The sequence below is a fragment of the Oncorhynchus tshawytscha genome, linkage group LG26, assembly GCF_018296145.1.
Source record: "Oncorhynchus tshawytscha isolate Ot180627B linkage group LG26, Otsh_v2.0, whole genome shotgun sequence".
NCBI lineage: Eukaryota > Metazoa > Chordata > Actinopteri > Salmoniformes > Salmonidae > Oncorhynchus > Oncorhynchus tshawytscha.
In genome coordinates, this window is record NC_056454.1 from 18,915,714 (window position 1) to 18,934,445 (window position 18,732).

The 18,732-nt window shown below is 39.9% G+C and overlaps 1 protein-coding gene across 6 annotated transcripts in view; it reads right to left on the reverse strand.

The window, feature by feature from the left end:
- LOC112225304 (PTB domain-containing engulfment adapter protein 1) overlaps positions 1–18,732 on the reverse strand; it is a 144,487-nt gene that overhangs the window by 2,042 nt on the left and 123,713 nt on the right. For 5 of the 6 annotated variants that reach the window (XM_042306536.1, XM_042306538.1, XM_042306537.1 and 2 more), the window contains 9 exons: positions 8,277–8,338; positions 6,615–6,686; positions 5,566–5,664; positions 5,306–5,443; positions 4,942–5,058; positions 4,680–4,766; positions 4,305–4,532; positions 2,668–2,809; positions 2,330–2,424 (listed from right to left, as the gene is read on the reverse strand). In XM_042306536.1, the coding sequence (XP_042162470.1) occupies positions 2,330–2,424; positions 2,668–2,809; positions 4,305–4,532; positions 4,680–4,766; positions 4,942–5,058; positions 5,306–5,443; positions 5,566–5,664; positions 6,615–6,686; positions 8,277–8,338 (1,040 nt within the window). The remainder of the gene's footprint in view (positions 1–2,329; positions 2,425–2,667; positions 2,810–4,304; positions 4,533–4,679; positions 4,767–4,941; positions 5,059–5,305; positions 5,444–5,565; positions 5,665–6,614; positions 6,687–8,276; positions 8,339–18,732) is intronic. The other variant, XM_024389120.2, reaches the window with a different exon arrangement.

The window sequence follows — 18,732 nt, forward strand, 5'->3', positions numbered from 1 at the left end:
ATTGCAGTTAAAATGAAGAGTTTGAAATAAGACAGGAGCATTGTGGTTCAAACAGACATTGTATTTGTAATTACAGATAATTGTGCTCCAACTATGGTAATAATTAACAAAAGTATCTATTCATGTGGTGCAACAGAATGTGTTAAAAAACAGCCCAACATGCCTATTCAATAAAAGGGAACATAATGTAATATTATTACTCGTGCATCCTTAACACAACTACTAACAGTTGTAGTTTTGCGTCGATGACGTGACAACAAATCTTTATTTTTTTTGCATCTGTAATCAATCAGTGACAACTAATAATTTGTAACAATAGCTTTGAAATAGATAAAATATAGAATGATATTCCACTCAAGCCCTAAAATCCCATTGGATGATGTTACAAAATCCTTAGAGTATATCCCATAAGAAATATAGAGAAGTGAATGAGGATTAGATTAAAATGGTAAATGTAACACGCCTGCCCGACGGTGGCAGATGACGCTAGTACCTACTTCACAGTAGGGTTGTTTTGTTGTTGTTGCAGAAATGCCTACTTGAAGAAGTGAACTTTCATGTGCCTTAATTACAAACTTGTATGGGATCCGTAAATATGAATAAAACAATTAAATCATGGGCCTAGTTTAGCCAAGGAGAAAGAGCTTTATAGGGAGAAACACAGGATCCTTCCTGGCTAGCCATGATTGGCTGAGATAATGGAGGAGTTGACCATGCTGATGGTTGGCCATGCATTTACAGTTGAAGTCGAAAGTTTACATACACCTTAGCCAAATACATTTAAACACAGTTTTTCACAATTCCTGACATTTAATCCTAGTAAAACTTCCCTGTTTTAAGGTCAGTTAGGATCACCACATTATTTTAAGAATGTGAAATGCAAGTTGGTTGCATTTAAATTGTTTAGCTTGGGTCAAACGTTTTGGGTAGCCTTCCACAATAAGTTGGGTGAATTTTGGCCCATTCCTCCTGACAGAGCTGGTGTAACTGAGTCAGGTTTGTAGGCCTCCTTGCTCTCACACGCTTTTTCAGTTCTGCCCACAAATTTCCTATAGGATTGAGGTCAGGGCTTTGTGATGGCCACTCCAATACCTTGACTTTGTTGTCCTTAAGCCATTTTGCCACAACTTTGGATGTATGCTTGGAGTCATTGTCCATTTGGAGGACCCATTTGCGACCAAGCTTTAACTTCCTGACTGATGTCTTGAGATGCTTCAATATATCCACATACTTTTCCTCCCTCATGATGACATCTATTTTGTGAAGTGCACCAGTCCCTCGCTCCCTCCAAAAGGTACAATCTTTGTCCCCATGTGTAGTTGCAAACCGTAGGCTGGTTTTTTTATGGCGGTTTTGGAGCAGTGGCTCTTCCTTGCTGAGCGGCATTTCAGGTTATGTCAATATCAGACTCGTTTTACTGTGGATATAGATACCTTTGTACCTGTTTCCTCCAGCATCTTCACAAGGTCCTTTGCTGTTGTTCTGGGATTGATTTGCACATTTCGCACCAAAGTACGTTCATCTCTAGGAGACAGAACGCGTCTCCTTCCTAAGCGGTATGACGGCTGCGTGGTCCCATGGTGTTTATACTTGCACACTATTGTTTGTACAGTACAGATGAACGTGGTACATTCAGGTGTTTGGAAATTGCTCCCAAGGATGAACCAGACTTGTGGAGGTCTACAATTTTTTTTCTGAGGTCTTGGCTGATTTCTTTTGATTTTCCCATGATGTCAAGCAAAGAGGCACTGAGTTTGGGTTGGCCTTGAAATACATCCACAGGTACACCTCCAATTGACTCAAATGATGTTAATTAGCCTATCAGAAGCTTCTAAAGCCATGAGATCATTTTCTGGAATTGTCCAAGCTGTTTAAAAGCACAGTCAACTTGTATGTGAACTTCTGACCCACTACAATTGTGATGCAGTGAATTATAAGTGAAATAATCTGTCTGTAAACAATTGTTGGACAAATTACTTGTGTCCTGCGCAAAGTAGATGTCCCAACCGACTTGCCAAAACTATAGTTTGTTAACAAGAAATTTGTGGAGTGGTTGAAAAACAAGTTTTAATGACTCCAACTTAAGTGTATGTAAACTTCCGACTTCAACTGTACATGTCAATTCTTAAAGTAAATGGTGGGTCTATGGCTTAAGAGGGATGCTGAATGGGCGTAAACAAATATGAGCTCTCTAGCACTCATCCAAATCTTTTAAGGGGTTTTTCTCCTACTTTATCAACTTGAGAGGGTCGGGGCCCCGCTACTAGGGTGGAGGTCCACTCTCCAAACCTTTATAATAACTTAAGATCATTCACAGACATGCAGTCACCTGTATCTCGTCCAGCTTGGACTGGATATCCGGGGGGAAGTCGGCTTGCCCACAGGTGAACGGATCGAAAGGTGCTGCACCAAAAAGGTCTTTACCTGTAAGGGAGAGACGAGAAACTGTTTGAGATGCCACAACGTAGTAGTGTTTAAATGGGCTTTCATTGGTAACACTTATTTATTAAGTAGGCATTGTTTATGTTCTCATAGTATAACCAGAACACTTTCTCCCTAACGACCACGACCAGTGTTTTTATCCCTTATTGTGTGTGTGTGGTTGAATTCTAATTGGAATCTCACTGTCATCCTGGAACTGTAAAGTAACCAGAGCAGTGTACTCACTCATGTCTGAAGGAGATGTTGTAGGGGGCGGAGGGGGAGTGCCGTTGCTTGCGGGTATTGGCACCAGGGGTGTGACAGCAGAGAAGGGAACCATGTCAAAAACATCTGTGGATGTCTGGGGTTTCAAGGAGATGCTGCCAGCCTGTGAGTGTAGAGGAATTGGTTCATTCCAATTAGTCCCTTATGAAATGAGCATTATTCTGAGCTACAGTGAGCTCCAAAAGTAGTGGGAACAATGACAAATGTTTTGTTGTTCTGGCTCTGTACTCTAACCATTGTAATATTTGGGGAGGTTATATTTTTTGTTTTTGGGGGGTATGATATTTGTGCGTCGGTAACTTTCTCACTCATCATTATTCACGATTTATTCAGGATTATCCGTAATCATGGTAGCATCCACATTAACGTGCAAGTGTTTACAAACATATTCTATTCTTATTTACAATAAAAGTGACTCCAAAATGACAATACATTATTTATCATTAATTTCTATTGGGCACAAAATATTCTGAAACACAACCAAACAAACAGAAAATGCATCCAACAACTGTGTAGAGTCCCAAGCTTGATGTAGTCATTGTGTGCTATGAATATAGGACCAAATACTAAACTTTTTATTACTTTCATACATATAAGTGGATTTGTACCAATACTTTTGATCTCCTAAAATGGAGGGACTATGTACAACAAGTCCTGTAATTTCTAAACGGTTCACCCAATATGGATGAAAATACCTTAAAATTAAAGCTGAAACTCTAGTCATTGTCTCATTTCAAATCCAAAGTATTGGAGTACAGAGCCAAAGCAAAAATGTGTGACTGTCCCAATAGTTTTGAAGCTCATTTTATATTCTGAAGTCAGAGTTATGAAGATATATTAGAACTACAGTCCTACTACAAATCTAACTTATTGAGATAAGACTTAGAAGTTGATGAAATATTAATGAGCATACTTTATGTACCTGCAATGTCTACTCTACAATATACATTGAGCATACAAAACATTAGGAACATCTTCCAAATATTGAGTTGCACCCCCCTTTGCCCTCAGAATAGCCTCAATTCATTGGGGCATGGACTCTACAAGGTGTTGAAAGCGTTCCACATGGATACTGGCCCATGTTGACTCCAATGCTTCCCACAGTTGTGTCAAGTTGGCTGAATGTCTTTTGGATAGTGGACCATTATTGATACACACGAGGAACTGTTGAGCGTGTAAAGCCCAGCAGCGTTGCAGTTCTCGACACACTCAAACCGGTGTGGCTGGCACCTACAAACATACCCCGTTCAAAGGCACTTTAAATATGTTGTCTTGCCCATTCACCCTCTGAATGGCACACATACAAAATCCATGTCTCATTATTGTCTCAAGCATTAAAAATCATTCTTTAACCTGTCTCCTCCCCTTCATCTACACTGACTGAAGTGGATTTAACAAATTATATCAAAAAGGGATTATAGATTTCACCTGGATTCACCTGGTCAGTCTGTGTCATGGAAATAGCAGGTGTTCCTAATGTTTTGTACACTCAGTGTATACGAGTTAAGGTGAACTATTGTTAACAAGAAAATACATCAAGAAAACAAAACATGAATTAAGAAGTAAAAGGCAGGAGGAGAAAGGTAGTTGTACAGTACGCGAGGTCGGGGGATGCTGCATCCGTCAGCAGTCTTTGGAAGGAGAGCGGATTTAGCCGGAGGAGGGGTTAGTAGCCCTGCCGAGAGGTTGGACTCTGGCGAGCTCATAGGGGTGAGTGTGACCGAGGAGATCTCAAGACACGAGAAGGACGTCAGATTGTGACACCAGAAGAGCGAGGAGGGCCTTGAGAGCATGTAGGCCTCGTTAGTAGAGTTTATGTGCAGCAGCTGTGAAGAGATTGCATGCAGAAGATTTAGGGGAAGACTGAAAGTGGCTAGTTAGTTCACACAGAACATGACAAACATCTTATTTGGGGTATTATGGGTTACTTCGGGAAGTCTAGAGACCGGAAGGGATGTCCATGCAGTTCTTACTGGTGGTACAGGAGCAATCATCAACTGCTCCTCCAGATCCGAAAGCTGCTTCTTTAGCTCAGAATTTTCAGTTTCCAGTTCTTGAATCTGTGAAAAAGAAGGATGCTTGTTTTGGAATTGATCTATAGCTACCTACCTTCAATACAGATATAATCTGTTATCATCAACATTATTGAATGGGAGTGTAGTGTATATCCAATCCCTATCCCATAAGAAGGAACAGTCTCTCCCATATCACACTTGTCCAACAATTGAATCGTACTCTTTTCTGTAAGGTTCCTATCTGTTTCCGTGTCTCCACATCTTTTCCACCAGACTCAAGGAACTTCTTGTAGGCCAAGTCGAATGCCTGGCCAATAGTGAGTGTTATCTCCTCTGCCTGGAAGACAACAGCATCATCCATGAGTTTTTGTACAAAACTTCTTATAAAATGGTATTACTAACTGCATAGGAACAATTGTCCTGAACATAATTCTACATTTGCATCGATTATTCACCAGAAACTATTCTTAATTTTAGGTCATTATCTTTATAATTTACTAGTGATTGTCGCATATAGACGGATCTCTACAGATAGCGCGGAACAAAAACTCAAGTTGTTAACTCTCAAAGTTAGTATTTCTTACACATTTCTCACTGTCAAACACGTAGCAGAGGTGTTTGTTTGACTCTGAGTCTTTACAGATGAAGGTGAATATCCTTTTATCCGTCTTGTCATCTGCACAGAAGGATATCCTATGCAACTGGCAGTTATATTGGACATCCTGAAAATAAAAAGAAACACAAATGCTTTGGTTTAAGACAACAATACCTCCTTGATAGCCCTTCACTCGGGCTTCATTTAAAAAAAAACTTGGAGCACTTATTAAATGTCATGTGGACATACTTTTGTCTTGGGATCTAAGATCTTTACTCCATAAATGGATATTTGCAGTTCGACTTTCGGGGTCTTCTGTCCCTCTGATTTCTTGATATGCCTTTGAAACTGCGGAGAGTGGAGCGTAGAAACATTAGAATTCACTTATCAAAGCTACAGTCCGATGGTCATGGTACTCCAACTTGCCCTAGCTCATTCTGAAGTGTAGTCTTTTATTGAAAGTGGTGAAAGTTACGATATCAATATGATATCATAAAATAATGATAACCAGCCCCATTTACCGAAAAAGGATATCCAAAGTTAATTAGAAAATGTCATTCTTCCAACACAGTGCAATACTCATTTGAATTAGGACGAATGTAAATTGTGCAATCAGAGCTTTTTTTTCACACCCATTTTCTGAGTACATGAAAATAACTTCCCCCTTGAATGGTCTCTCAATTGAGATTATTACAGAAGAAAACAGCAGATTAGCTGACATGCTGAGAGCAGAACGAGGCAGAGCAAAGGAGATCGGTGGCAGCAAAGCTGGCTGAACTCTAGCTGGGGGAAACTATATTTCTAAAGATTATGAAAATGAGGTTAGCTATAAGTAGCTGTCTTTGTTAGTAGACTAGTAAGTAATTATGATTCATGCTATAGTAAATTCCTGGCTACAACATGCTACATACTCCTTCTCACATCCTCAGACCTCAAAATGAAGGTATAACTTGGAAGATGGTTGCTATTAGTATACCTTGAATTCTGGCTAGAATGTGCACTATGGTTACATTTATCTGATTCTGGCTAGAATGTACAGTGTGGTTAAATTGATCTGATTACAGTTAACCACAAAATCCTGAGTTTTAGGGTATCAACGTGTGGAAATAAAAACTGACCTAAACTTCTAAGCTGTTGCTGGTGGGCGTAGAGAGGCCCGCCCTGGAGTGCACTTTTCTGTCCAATGAGGTCCAATTTCAGGGACCGTTTATATACTCACCAGCCCCCCTAGATGAAAAAGTGATGTAATACAGCTTTAATTCGGGTTTCCAAGGGGAAAAAGTGTATCGCTAACTTACCTTTAACTTTCTAACTGCATCTTTAACAATCTCTGTGCCTTTCGGTTGATCAACTTCTGTGTTTCCAAGAAACTAGAATAAAAAGGGAAAATAAAGTGTTACTTTACTTTAGGCATAAAGCTATACAGGATTAAGTCACAATGCACTATAAGACTGTTAAAGTATCTATAAATGCCTTACAACGTCTCTATATATTGCATAAAAGAGATAAAAAAGGCTTCAGATTATAGGAGGGGTTTGAAGGAATCCCCCCCCTCCAAAGGGCAGCACTACTGCTGCTATCCAACAGATGGAGCCAATGACCTTCAGACCTAAACTCCATCTGTCCATAGAAATAGTTATTCTCAATATGGCTTGCCTGGTTTAGTAAGGAGACTCTGTACTCTCCCCGTTAGTGTTTCCCAATGGAATGGCTCCAGGTTGTTTCAACATGACATGGGAGCAATATCAAATAATACAGCGATTTAAGGTTTCCTAAGATTCTTCATTCAGCAACATAATAAGATGCAACAATTGTTTAAAAATTCAGTGGTTCAGCCCATACTGTATACTGGTCTCTGACACTGTATCCACTTCCTTCCTTCATGATTTAAATCCACGATAGAACACACAGTGGGTACACAATGGGCAAACAATGCCAAAAGTCTGGGAAAACGATGCCAAAAACGACACTTCACCCTCCTATCAATAGAGTGGAAAGACGGATGGGCCTGTATTCAAATGGTGTCAGCATTTGCACCGGCCGTGACAAATGCTGCCCCCACTCAAGGACACATATGAGCGCAGCCGGGTTCTGCAAATAGGTTCAACAAATGACAGATACGCTACATGGGATGTAGAGAGTCTCGTTCCTGAACTATGCACTCTGTTCTGCTGGACTGTAGAGGCTGTTCCACTGTCTAAGCCCAGCCTGTGGTGATCCATCACCTTGGGAAGGTTATTGGCACAGGGACGGTTCCCTGCTGCACCTCACTCCCATCCACTGCCTGATGTTAGGTTTGCTCTCCTCTCTGCTGTTCCAGTCTTGAGCGGCAGCAGATGTGTCAGTTTGGACATTCTACTTTAGCCTTTTTTTCGGTTCACTTCAATAAGACATTTCGGGAGCTGCTGGATGTTCACCGACAGGCGCTCTGCCTCCAATATGAGGGGAGTCTTTGGGTGAAGTAGAGCAGAAAACACCTTTAGATGGGAGACTCTCTTCCCGGGAGTTTACCTTTAAGATGTGTGCAGCATAACAAAGACAGAGAAGACTAAACAAGTCAGTTGTTTTGTAACGGTCTGTGGGTTTCCAGTCAAAGTCTACTGTTGTGTTTACTTTGCAGTCAGTCAGGAAGTTCTTCTAGGTTGCCTGTGTGTGTTTTTACTCTTTGATGGTAGTGTGAAGCAGACACCTTGTTCAGAGCTAGGGAAAAACTCAAATCGCTTCATATTGAAAGGGTTTTATTTTTTGACAAAGTCAAAAACTATGTATAACAGAAAACAATCAGAGATCTATTCCCAAGTAAACATGACTTTTTCAAAGCCTTGGTTAGGTGTGAGACCTGTAAATAGGTATGCGGAACATCAATCTGAATCAGTGAAAGGTGAAAGGTATTTTTCATCTAACTTCCAAAAACCTGTGAGGGAACATGATTTTGATTGCTTTGGAAAGGGAGGTCATACCTTGGCATTGTAGGGTATGTAATGCTTTGCCAGAGCTTCTGGAGTGTGCATCCAGGATTTATCTGAAAAGAGATATCACAGTTGGGTCTCGTGTCACTTAAAAATACAACAAATGTGTTTAAAGTAATTCATCTTTTAAACTGATATAAATCAACATTTTTTTATATATATATATATATATATATATATATATATATAAAGATCGAATCAAGAGGATCTAAGACAAATCCAAAATAAAGAAATGTAATTGTAAAAGGCAGTTGAAGAATTAAATTATTTAAGACGATTATTCATAACTGAGGTTCAGCCTCTGAAGCTCCAAAATCTAAATCTCTCCAGGAACTGAGTTAGGAAGTACATCTGTATCATTGTGGTGACTGGGTGTATTGATACACCATCCAAAGTGTGATTAATAACTTCACCAAGCTCAAAGGGATACCCAATGTCTGTTTTTTTTTATGTCTGACCTACCAATAGGTGCCTGTGTTTGTGAGGCAATGGACAACCTCCCTGGTCTGTGTGGTTGAATCTGTGTTTGAAATTCACTGCTCAACTGAGGGACCTTACAGATAATTGTATGTGTGGGGCACAGAGATGAGGCAGTCATTCAAAATCATGTTAAACACCAATATTGCACATAGAGTGAATCCTCACAACTTATTATGTGATTTGTTAAGCAAATTTATACTCCTGAACTTATTTAAGCTTGCCATAACAAAGGTGTTGAATTCTTATTGATTCAAGACATTTCAGCTTTGCATTTTTGTAATGAATTTGTCAAAATAAAACATAATTCCACTTTGACATTATGGGGTATTGTGTGTAGGCCAGTGAAAAAAAATCTCTAATCTATTTAATCCAAATTCAGGCTGTAAGGGGTGTGAATACTTTCTGGAGGGGTTGTTTGTCTTAATGAAGTGCAAAACAATTACACCTGCGAGTGGCCTTGGACAGCATTAAACTTGTGGAGGCCTGGTCATTTAGATAGAACCTTTCCCTACAAGCCAATGATGTGAATGAAAGTACCTATATCATAGCCACAACATCTCTGACCAACACAGCTGACCCATCTGCTAAGCAGTGACACAGCACTAGCTCTATCCATAACCACCATACGACTTATCATCAAAGAGCGAATGAGTGAGATCAATCTCCGGGTAATGCCTCAGGGTAGTGCTGAGCGATTAACCAAAGTTTCTGGGGAGTTTTGGTTATCAAACGCCTAATTGACCAAAGTTGGTTTAATTACTTGAATTCCATTTAGTTTGTTCTTATGTGAGCTCAATGCGCCGTTTCTCTAGAGATAAATCAAATAATTCACAAGATAAATTAAGACAAGAGGTATGTAGGTCGGTGGAGTGAAGGGAGTAGTAGTTTTCATTAGGGAAATGTTCAAGCTAGTTCAGCACAGAAACGTGGCATTTAACTACAATGACCATAATCCATTGTGCCTGTTCTTCCCTGATTGGACAGCGACTGATAACCTACACACAGACCGCATGTAAGAGGAATGTACACAACACAACAATGAAAGTTATGGAGACAGTCCGTGAAGTTCCTCTACCCAATTGGTAGTTGGTAATAAGCAGTCTTCAAAGTATGCCTTATGTACTTTGAAGAACTAGTAAAATTATTTTGTAAGACAGCTCTGCAGCATACTAGCTATGTAGGATGACCCAAACATGGTATTAGGAGCACAGAGATAATGTTAGATGGTTGTCTCCTGACAAGCTGTTACTGCCTGAGCAGAGATGAGATGACCAAAAAAGTATTTAAAATAATGTTGTCAAATATAAACTAAGTGATATACACAACTGAAGTATTTTATTATTTTATAGTAACTTCCTCTTTTTCTATTGATGTTTACCCAATGTGGACAGAGACAATGGAATGTTTTCAATGTTTTGTCAATTGAATGTTCACTATTTTGGGCTTAAAAGCTCAAATATTTTTAATGTAATTATTTCATAATGCATTTAAAGTTGTAATTATTTTTCAAATAGAAACCGAAATCCAACCCCCTCCCCCCCCCCTAAATTCTAACTATGATGAATTGGGGCAGGTCCAGAAGTCACTGCAGCAGAGAAGGCAGGAAGCCCAGACACTTTTTCTATGTGTCAGCACCCAGTCTTGATTAATAGAGGCGTCCCCACCTCTCGTGCCCACTTGATATAAAACTGCAAAAGACGGACTGTACAGTCGCTCAAAAAACAGATTGGCACCGGGGGGGAAACAAGTTGACGGGGGAAATAAAGCGCTGTGGGCATGAGAGGATGCATCTGAGAGTCTGAAGGTCCGTTTCATGTGACGTGTGGGTCCTAAACAGTCCGAATCAGTGACAACTAAGTTTACACGTCATGTCAAAAAAAAGGTGCCTGGTGGAGACTACAGGGGATGATGCATCTCAATGCTTCATTCCTACAAAAAAAACTGATATATTGGGATATATATTCATATTGCTAGCTTGACAGCCTATACAGCACCATACAAGTAACGAGGTGATACAGTAATTACAGAGCTGGATTAAAATAGTGTCTGTTTTCTTTCAAACATTTGAGATGTGCTTTATTGAGCTTGCCTGGCACAATGACACTACTGTAATTGTCCAAATAGTACCAACCCTGCCCATCTGGCACTCCAGACCCGCTCCAATCAAACACCTTTCAAAGTATTTGAAAGTAATCAAACAATAACAGTACTTTAAAGCTAGCGCTTTGTGTGAACTTAAAAAACAAGTGCATTTTCAGAACTACAGTTCGTAGTAAAGCCTTCTTGAGTTCCAGACAGACCGAGCCGGAGCTCATTATCTCCCGTCTATATACTGTATGTTCACTTTAATGAATTACACAGGTCATGTTATCTGGGACGGCAGCAACGCATCGCTCATGGGCCAGGCTAGCCATTGCCAGCACTCGGCTCATGCATCAAAACAATGTCCAATTCATCTCCCATTTGTCCCGTTTAGAGTTCAGCTGGATCGATCAGTACGCTCCGGGGGACTAGAAGTCTAAAATACCTCCAGCAGTATTTAACGCCTCTACATATCCGTTTCAATTAAATGGAGAGGACAGATACAAATGGATGAACATTAAGGTCAAATAAAATACAATGGACCTCCTCCAACAATGCAATACAATGAGGGGAGCGTATTTGCCAGTGAATATTACTCAGAGTGGAGACCGTCCTTGTGTTCCTTTTGCACTTAGATTTCCAACCATCATCACCTGAGGGTAATGACGATACTGAGAATTTTGCCTCAATAGTCGATAATGGTTTTATATTTATGTTGCACTGATCTCAAGGCCATTTTTGAATCATATTTAGACATTTTCCATGTATGGTTGTTTGTTGAAGCTACAAGAGTAAAGCCTTCCATTATCCCACAGGTTACACAGGTTAATCATCATCCTTCCAGAGGAAGACTCAAAGAAAGGTCAGAGTGAGAAAAGCAAAACTTTGATTTTCTCAATCAAGAGAAAGCCCTCTAAAAACACCTTGTAAGCTTAAACCTAATTAGCATACACTGTATAGGTAGTGATTGCAGCACAATTGCTCCGATAAGGTTGTTCAATGCAGGAAACAGTAATTCACCACTGCGTTCTATCGAGTCAAAACTGACAATGAGTTTGCAACCCCTTAGTCAAGTCAGTTTTCTCAGGGCTTCCCCAAACTCGGTCCTGCCCCCCCCCCCTTTTTTTTCTTTGACAGGGAAATTATTAATGAGCATCTCTCCTCTCTGGAAATGGTTTCCACTGTCTTAATGTCATTGTAACACTTACGAATGTCACCTAGCCTATGACATTTCCCTTAGCTTTAGATGTGAACCACTGCTTGCACGGCTGCTTTGCTCAGCTATTGCAGGGTTACCTTCCCAAACTTGGTCATGACCCCCGTTGCACATTTTGTATTTTGCCCTATTTAAATAATCAAAACTTCATGATGAAGTTATTTGAATCAACTGTTGAGTGCTAGGACAAAAAGCAGTGGTTCACATCTAAAGCTAAGGGAAATGTCACAGGCTAGGTAACATTCATAAGTGTCACAATGACATTAAGGCAATGCCCTTTGAGGGAACCATTTCCAGAGAGATGCTCATTAATAATTTCCCTGTCAAAGAAAAAGCAGCTTTTGAAAAGACAGTAGCTGTATAATGAATGAACCAAATGGTTTGTAGGGAATAGCTCTGTTGAAAAGTATATATAATACTTTTATAGATGACCTCTGACATTTATCTACAGGTATACTTGTCATCTCTGGGATGAATGGCATTCCAAATAAAATGAGACTTAACAGGCCCCAAACACATTTAGTACAATCACTCTTCCATCCCCATAAAAATGTGAGCATATAATAGTTGTCAATAATTTTTACAAGACACAGCTCCCTATATTACTTGTCCAGCTGCCTCATTTGTCTGCTGGTCAGAGGAGTTAAGCTAGTCTGGTGGACTGCCCTGATGTCTTACTCCCAAACGCATTGATGATTACATTCACATATATTTCCTGGCCAATCCAAACACTTAAGATGCCTCTCTGAGGAAGTCAAACTGACATATTTTAATAAGTATAATGTGACCCTTGTTTCAAAGGAGGTCATTCTCTGAGCACCATGAATAATTTGGACATTATATTCATTATATGGAAAGCCCAATGTTACAAGGACTGAAGTCAATTCCAAGTCAGAAGTGGAATAGCACATGGAATCAGGATCAAAACTGCCCCACTCACAGTATCAACGCTGAATAAAACTAATGGTGGACTGATATCTACACAACATCAACATACACCAAACGCCTATCTTTTGTTGTATACTTTCCAAGACTGTACAGTACATATTCTATTTTATTACTGCTCTGCAAGTCTCCAACTCTCCTTGATCATCTTCCTCAAAAGAAAGCTGCATCCAACATCATCGCAAGACCACCCAGTCTCCGGGCGTCAGGAATAAACATAAGTGATACAAATGATCGGCAGCACTTGCTAGATATGATAAACTCAACAAAACACAGAAATAAAGCCCCCCCATGTTGTCACCTCCAGATTGTCAACCAAACCTGTACCAGAATGATACTAGTATTACAATGACAAAAACATCAAATCGTTTGATAAGCATAATCATTTGGTCAGTTGAACACAAGGCTTCACAACAGGACACAACTGTGCAGCCAGACATGTACTATATGGTTCCTTTGTGATTCCAAACATCCTCTTGCTTTCATTTATCTCTAAAATCACAGCAGTCTTGTCGTTCAATGTTCAGCGACTGGTAATTGGACGCACAAGTCCGGAAAGAAATTGACGAGAGAGATTTGTACCCAATTATTTCTCTGTCATCAGATACAAAAGTGTCTCTGTGCCACGGGCCCCTGGTGACTACAGGATAGCACGTTTCACTTGGAGACAAGTATATTTTTTTCCTGTTGAGTTTACAGTTGCACAGTCTTAGGAAATCTTTGCATGGATGATAGAATCATCTACCCTGAAAAGTGTTGCTGGTGGACCAAGAGATGTGTGTATTATTTCAATTTGCACCTCATTAGCTTAAAGGTTAAGCTTAGCATGACCGGGTTACTTACATGCGACTTATGCCGTTTAAAGGGATATCTGCATACTTCATTATTATTATTTGGGCATAGCAATTTCAAAGCTACCATTTGATTCTGGTAATGTCAAGGATGTAGGATTAAAAGAAAAATGCACATACAGTACTGTAACAAGTGTTGAAAACACATGCACTACTTTGATAATTAGGCGTCTTTCATACATACACATACTGCATTATACAATGAGTTAAAACAACCTCATTTTAAACACAGTCTGAAAAGTGGGAATTGCTTGTATTAACACCAGGCCTGGGTTCAAATACTACTTCAAATATTTTCACATACAGTGCCTTTGGAAAGTATTCAGACCCCTTGACATTTCACACACTTCAATATATTCTAAATTAGATTTTTTTTAAAACAACATATCAGCAATCTACACACAATACCCCATAATGATGAAGCAAAAAAGTTTTAAAAAAAGGCACAAATCTGGGGAAGGGTAGCAAAACATATCTGCAACACAACAATCTCTGCAGCACCAATCAGGCGTTTATGGTAGAGTGGCCACTCCTCAGTAAAAGGCACATGACAGCCTTTTGGAGTTTGCCAAAAGGCACCTAAAGACTCTCAAACCATGAGAAACAAGATTTTCTAGTCTGATGAAACCAAGATTGAACTCTTTGGCCTGAATGCCAAGCATCACGTCTGGAAGACCATCCCTACGGTGAAGCTTGGTGGTGGCAGCATCATGCTGTGGGAACGTTGTTCAGCAGCGGGGACTGGGAGACTAGTCAGGATTGAGGCAAAGGAATGGAGCAAAGTACAGAGAGATCCTTGATGAAAACCTGCTCCAGAGCGCTCAGGACCTCAGACTGGGGTGAAGGTTCACTTTCCAACAGGACAACAACCTGAGGCACACAGCCAAAACAACACATGAGTGGCTTTGGGACAAGTCTCTGAATGTCCTTGAGTGGCCCAGCCAGAGCCCAGACTTGAACCCGATTGAACATCTGTAGTGGAGCAGGTTGAGAGCTTCAAGTTCCTTGGTGTAGACATCAACAACAAACTAGAATGGTCCAAACACACCAAGACAGTAGTGAAGAGGGCACGACAAAGCCTGTTCCCCCTCAGGAAACTAAAAAGATTTGGCATGGGTCCTGAGATCCTCAAAATGTTCTACAGCTGCAACATCGAGAGCATCCTGACCAGTTGAATCACTGCCTGGTATCGCAATTGCTCGGCCTCCGACCGTAAGGCACTTCAGAGGGTAGTGCGTCCGGCCCAGTACATCACTGGGGCAAAGCTGCCTGCCATCCAGGACCTCTACACCAGGTGGTGTCAGAGGAAGGCCCTAAAAATTGTCAAAGACCCCAGCCACCCCAGTCATAGACTGTTCTTTCTACTACCGCATGGCAAGCGGTACCGGAGTGCCAAGTCTAGGACAAAAAGGCTTCTCAACAGTTTTTACCCCCAAGCCATAAGACTCCTGAACAGGTAACCAAATGGCTACCCAGACTATTTGCATTGTGTGCCCCCACCCAACCCGTCTTTTACGCTGCTGCTACTCTCTGTTATCATATATGCATAGTCACTTTGACTATACATTCATGTACATACTACCTCAATTGGCCCGACCAACCAGTGCTCCCGCACATTGGCTAACCGGGCTATCTGCATTGTGTCCCACCACCCGCCAACCCCTCTTTTTACGCTACTGCTACTCTCTGTTCATCACTAATGCATAGTCACTTTAACCATAACTACATGCACATACTACCTCAATAAGCCTGACTAACCGGTGTCCGTATATAGCCTTACTACTGTTATTTTCAAATGTCTTTTAACTGTTGTTTTATTTCTTTACTTACCCCCCCGCCACACACACACACACCTTTTTTTCACCTGTTGTATTCGGCACATGTGACAAATAAACTTTGATTTGATTTAACATCTCTGGAGAGACCTGGAAATAGATGTGCAATAACACTCCCTATCCAACCTGATATATCTTTAGAGGATCAGCAGAGAAGAATGGAAGAAACTCCCCAAATACAGGTGTGCCAAGCTTGTAGCATCATACCCAAGAAGACTGGATGCTGTAATCTCTGCAAAAGGTGCGTCAACAAAGTACTGAGTAAAGGGTCCCGAATACTTATGTAAATGTGATATTGCAGTTTATTTTTAATACATTAGCAAAAATGTCTAAAAACCTGTTTTACTTTGTCATTATGAGCTATTGTGTGTAGATTGATGAGAAGAAAAAAAACATTTAATACATTTTAGAATAAGGCTGTAATGTAATAAAATGTGGAAAACGTCAAGGGGTCTGAATACTTTCCAAATGCACTATAAATTCGAAGTAAGTATTCAGGTATTTTAATGTATTTGGAAATAAACTTGGAGAGCACATTGCATTTGAAAGTACTCAAATACACTAATTCAAATACACTCCCCTGCATTTAACCAAGGTATTTGAAAATATAGCTGCGAGCAGCAATGAATGGGGTTCACAGGATGACAGAAAGGACACAAGATCAGTTGGATAACAAAGCAAGCACTATTGTGTAGGAACGATCTTTCATTAGGTGCAATTCTTCATGAGAAGAAAATTGAAATATTTTTAGCATATTCTAGACTTTTTGCATCATCTTCAAATGCGTCAACGTTGTTTTCTCAAACTCTTTAGGGACTATTGTGAGTCCAAAGACCAAATTTGGAGTGAATCTGACTATTGGTCCATGTGAAGATTTGATATGATTATTTTAAACATTAGGTTTACATAGTCAAAAACGTAAACTGTTAATAGTTCCTTACATTTAATATTAATGCCAAACTTAACATGGTTCATCATGGTAATGTCTTTGATGACCCTAAATGTTTCAAGTTATGGAGTCAATTTACAAAGGATTTAAATGGACACGAAAAATCAGATTTCCTGATTTATCAATAACTCAGCAATCTCTTAACCAATCCCTTAGCTTTTCTCAAACGAAGTAATGAGATGTACCGTGGGCCTACATACTGAATTGGTGTTATTTGGACTTATGGTTCATGAGAAAATGTTTTTCAAAGGTTTTCAAAAATGTCCAAGATTGGTTCTTATTGGTCCTTGAGGTAAATGTGTTAATGAGGAAAGACACCTACATACTTACAAGTATCTAGGTCAAACCGGGCGGTGGATATGAGGGTTTGAAACAGCTTATAACAGCATCACCTATAGGCCATTGTTGCACAAATATCTAATTTACATAAGTATTCACACCCCTGAGTCAATACATGTTAGGATCACTTTGGCAGTGATTACAGCTGTGAGTCTTTCTGGGTAAATCTCAAAAAGCTATGCACACCTGGATTATTCTGTACTATGCTGTACAGGCTTCCTTCTTTTCCTTCTGTCATTTAGGTTAGTATTGTGGAGGAACTACAATGTTGATTCAACCTCAGTTTTCTCCAATCACAGCCATTAACCTCTGTAACTGTTTTAAAGTCACCATTGATCTAATGGTGAAATCCCTGAGCGGTTTCCTTCTTCTCCAGCAACTGAGTTAGGAAGGACGCTTGAATCTTTGTAGTGACTGGGTGTATTTAATAACTTCACCATGCTCAAAGGGATATTCCCCGAGTGTTGCAGCGGTCTAAGGCACTGCATCTCAGTGCTAGAGACATCACTACAGACCCTAGTTCGATTCCAGGCTGTATCACAACCGGCCATCCCATAGGGCACCGCACAATTGGCCCAGCGTTGTCCGGGTTAGGGTTTGGCCAGGGTAGGCTGTCATTGTAAATAGGAATGTGTTCTTAATTGACTTGCCTAGTTGAATAAAGGTTCAATAAATGCAAATAAAATATTGTATGTCTGGTTTAAAAAAACACTATTACTACACACAGAGTGAGTCCATAGAGACTTACCCCAAAAACACTCACTGCCAAAGGTGTTTCTACAAAGTATTTACTCAGGGGTGTGAGTAGTCTCAAAGTTAATGGATGTGAACTGTGAGCTGGAAACTGTGACAAAATCTTTAGTATTACTAATCCATAAACATGACAGAAAGCAATTGCAAGTGTTCCCATGTCTTATCTGTCCTATTTGAGAGATATAATTCAAACTGAAATGAGCTATTTAGCATTACCCATATCAATTAGTCTAGCTTTAAGATACGCTGTATTATATGTGGTTGACAGTTTATTGTTATGACATTATTTTATATTACGTGAGCCGCCACATGGAAATGCCAACCCTGACTTGCATAGGTACGTGGTGCCAAACTAGATCAGAACATCTACTGCTTTCTCAGTCAGGCAGGAGACTGCTTCCTGCTGCAGATGAGCAACCCAGAACTGTGTGAGTGTGTCTCAAAAAGCATCCGCTTCAATCAGTTTATTCCAGTTCAGAATAAAAAATATTACTTGTAACAGCAACAGTTCCAACCTAGACTTAATTTTTCACATGAATCTGTACAATTTCTTAGGGTTGCACTATCAGTAGCTAGTTAGTTTGCTTTGGCTAACGTTAGCTATTAGCTCTGTAACATTGCAAAATTGTTTGAAAGAAAAACTACTATCTACTACTATGAGAGAGAGTACAGGCGTGGCCAAACGTTTTGAGAATGACACAAATATTAATTTTCAAAGTTTGCTGCTTCAGTGTCTTTAGATATTTTTGTCAGATGTTACTATGGAATACTGAAGTATAATTACAAGATTTTCATAACTTTCAAAGGCTTTTATTGACAATTACATGAAGTTGGTTGCAAAGAATCTATATTTGCATTGTTGAACCTTCTTTTTCAAGACCTCTGCAATCCGCCCTGGCATGTTGTCAATTAACTTCTGGGCCACATCCTGACTGATGGCAGTACATTCTTACATAATCAATGCTTGGAGTTTGTCAGAATTTGTGGGGGTTTCTTT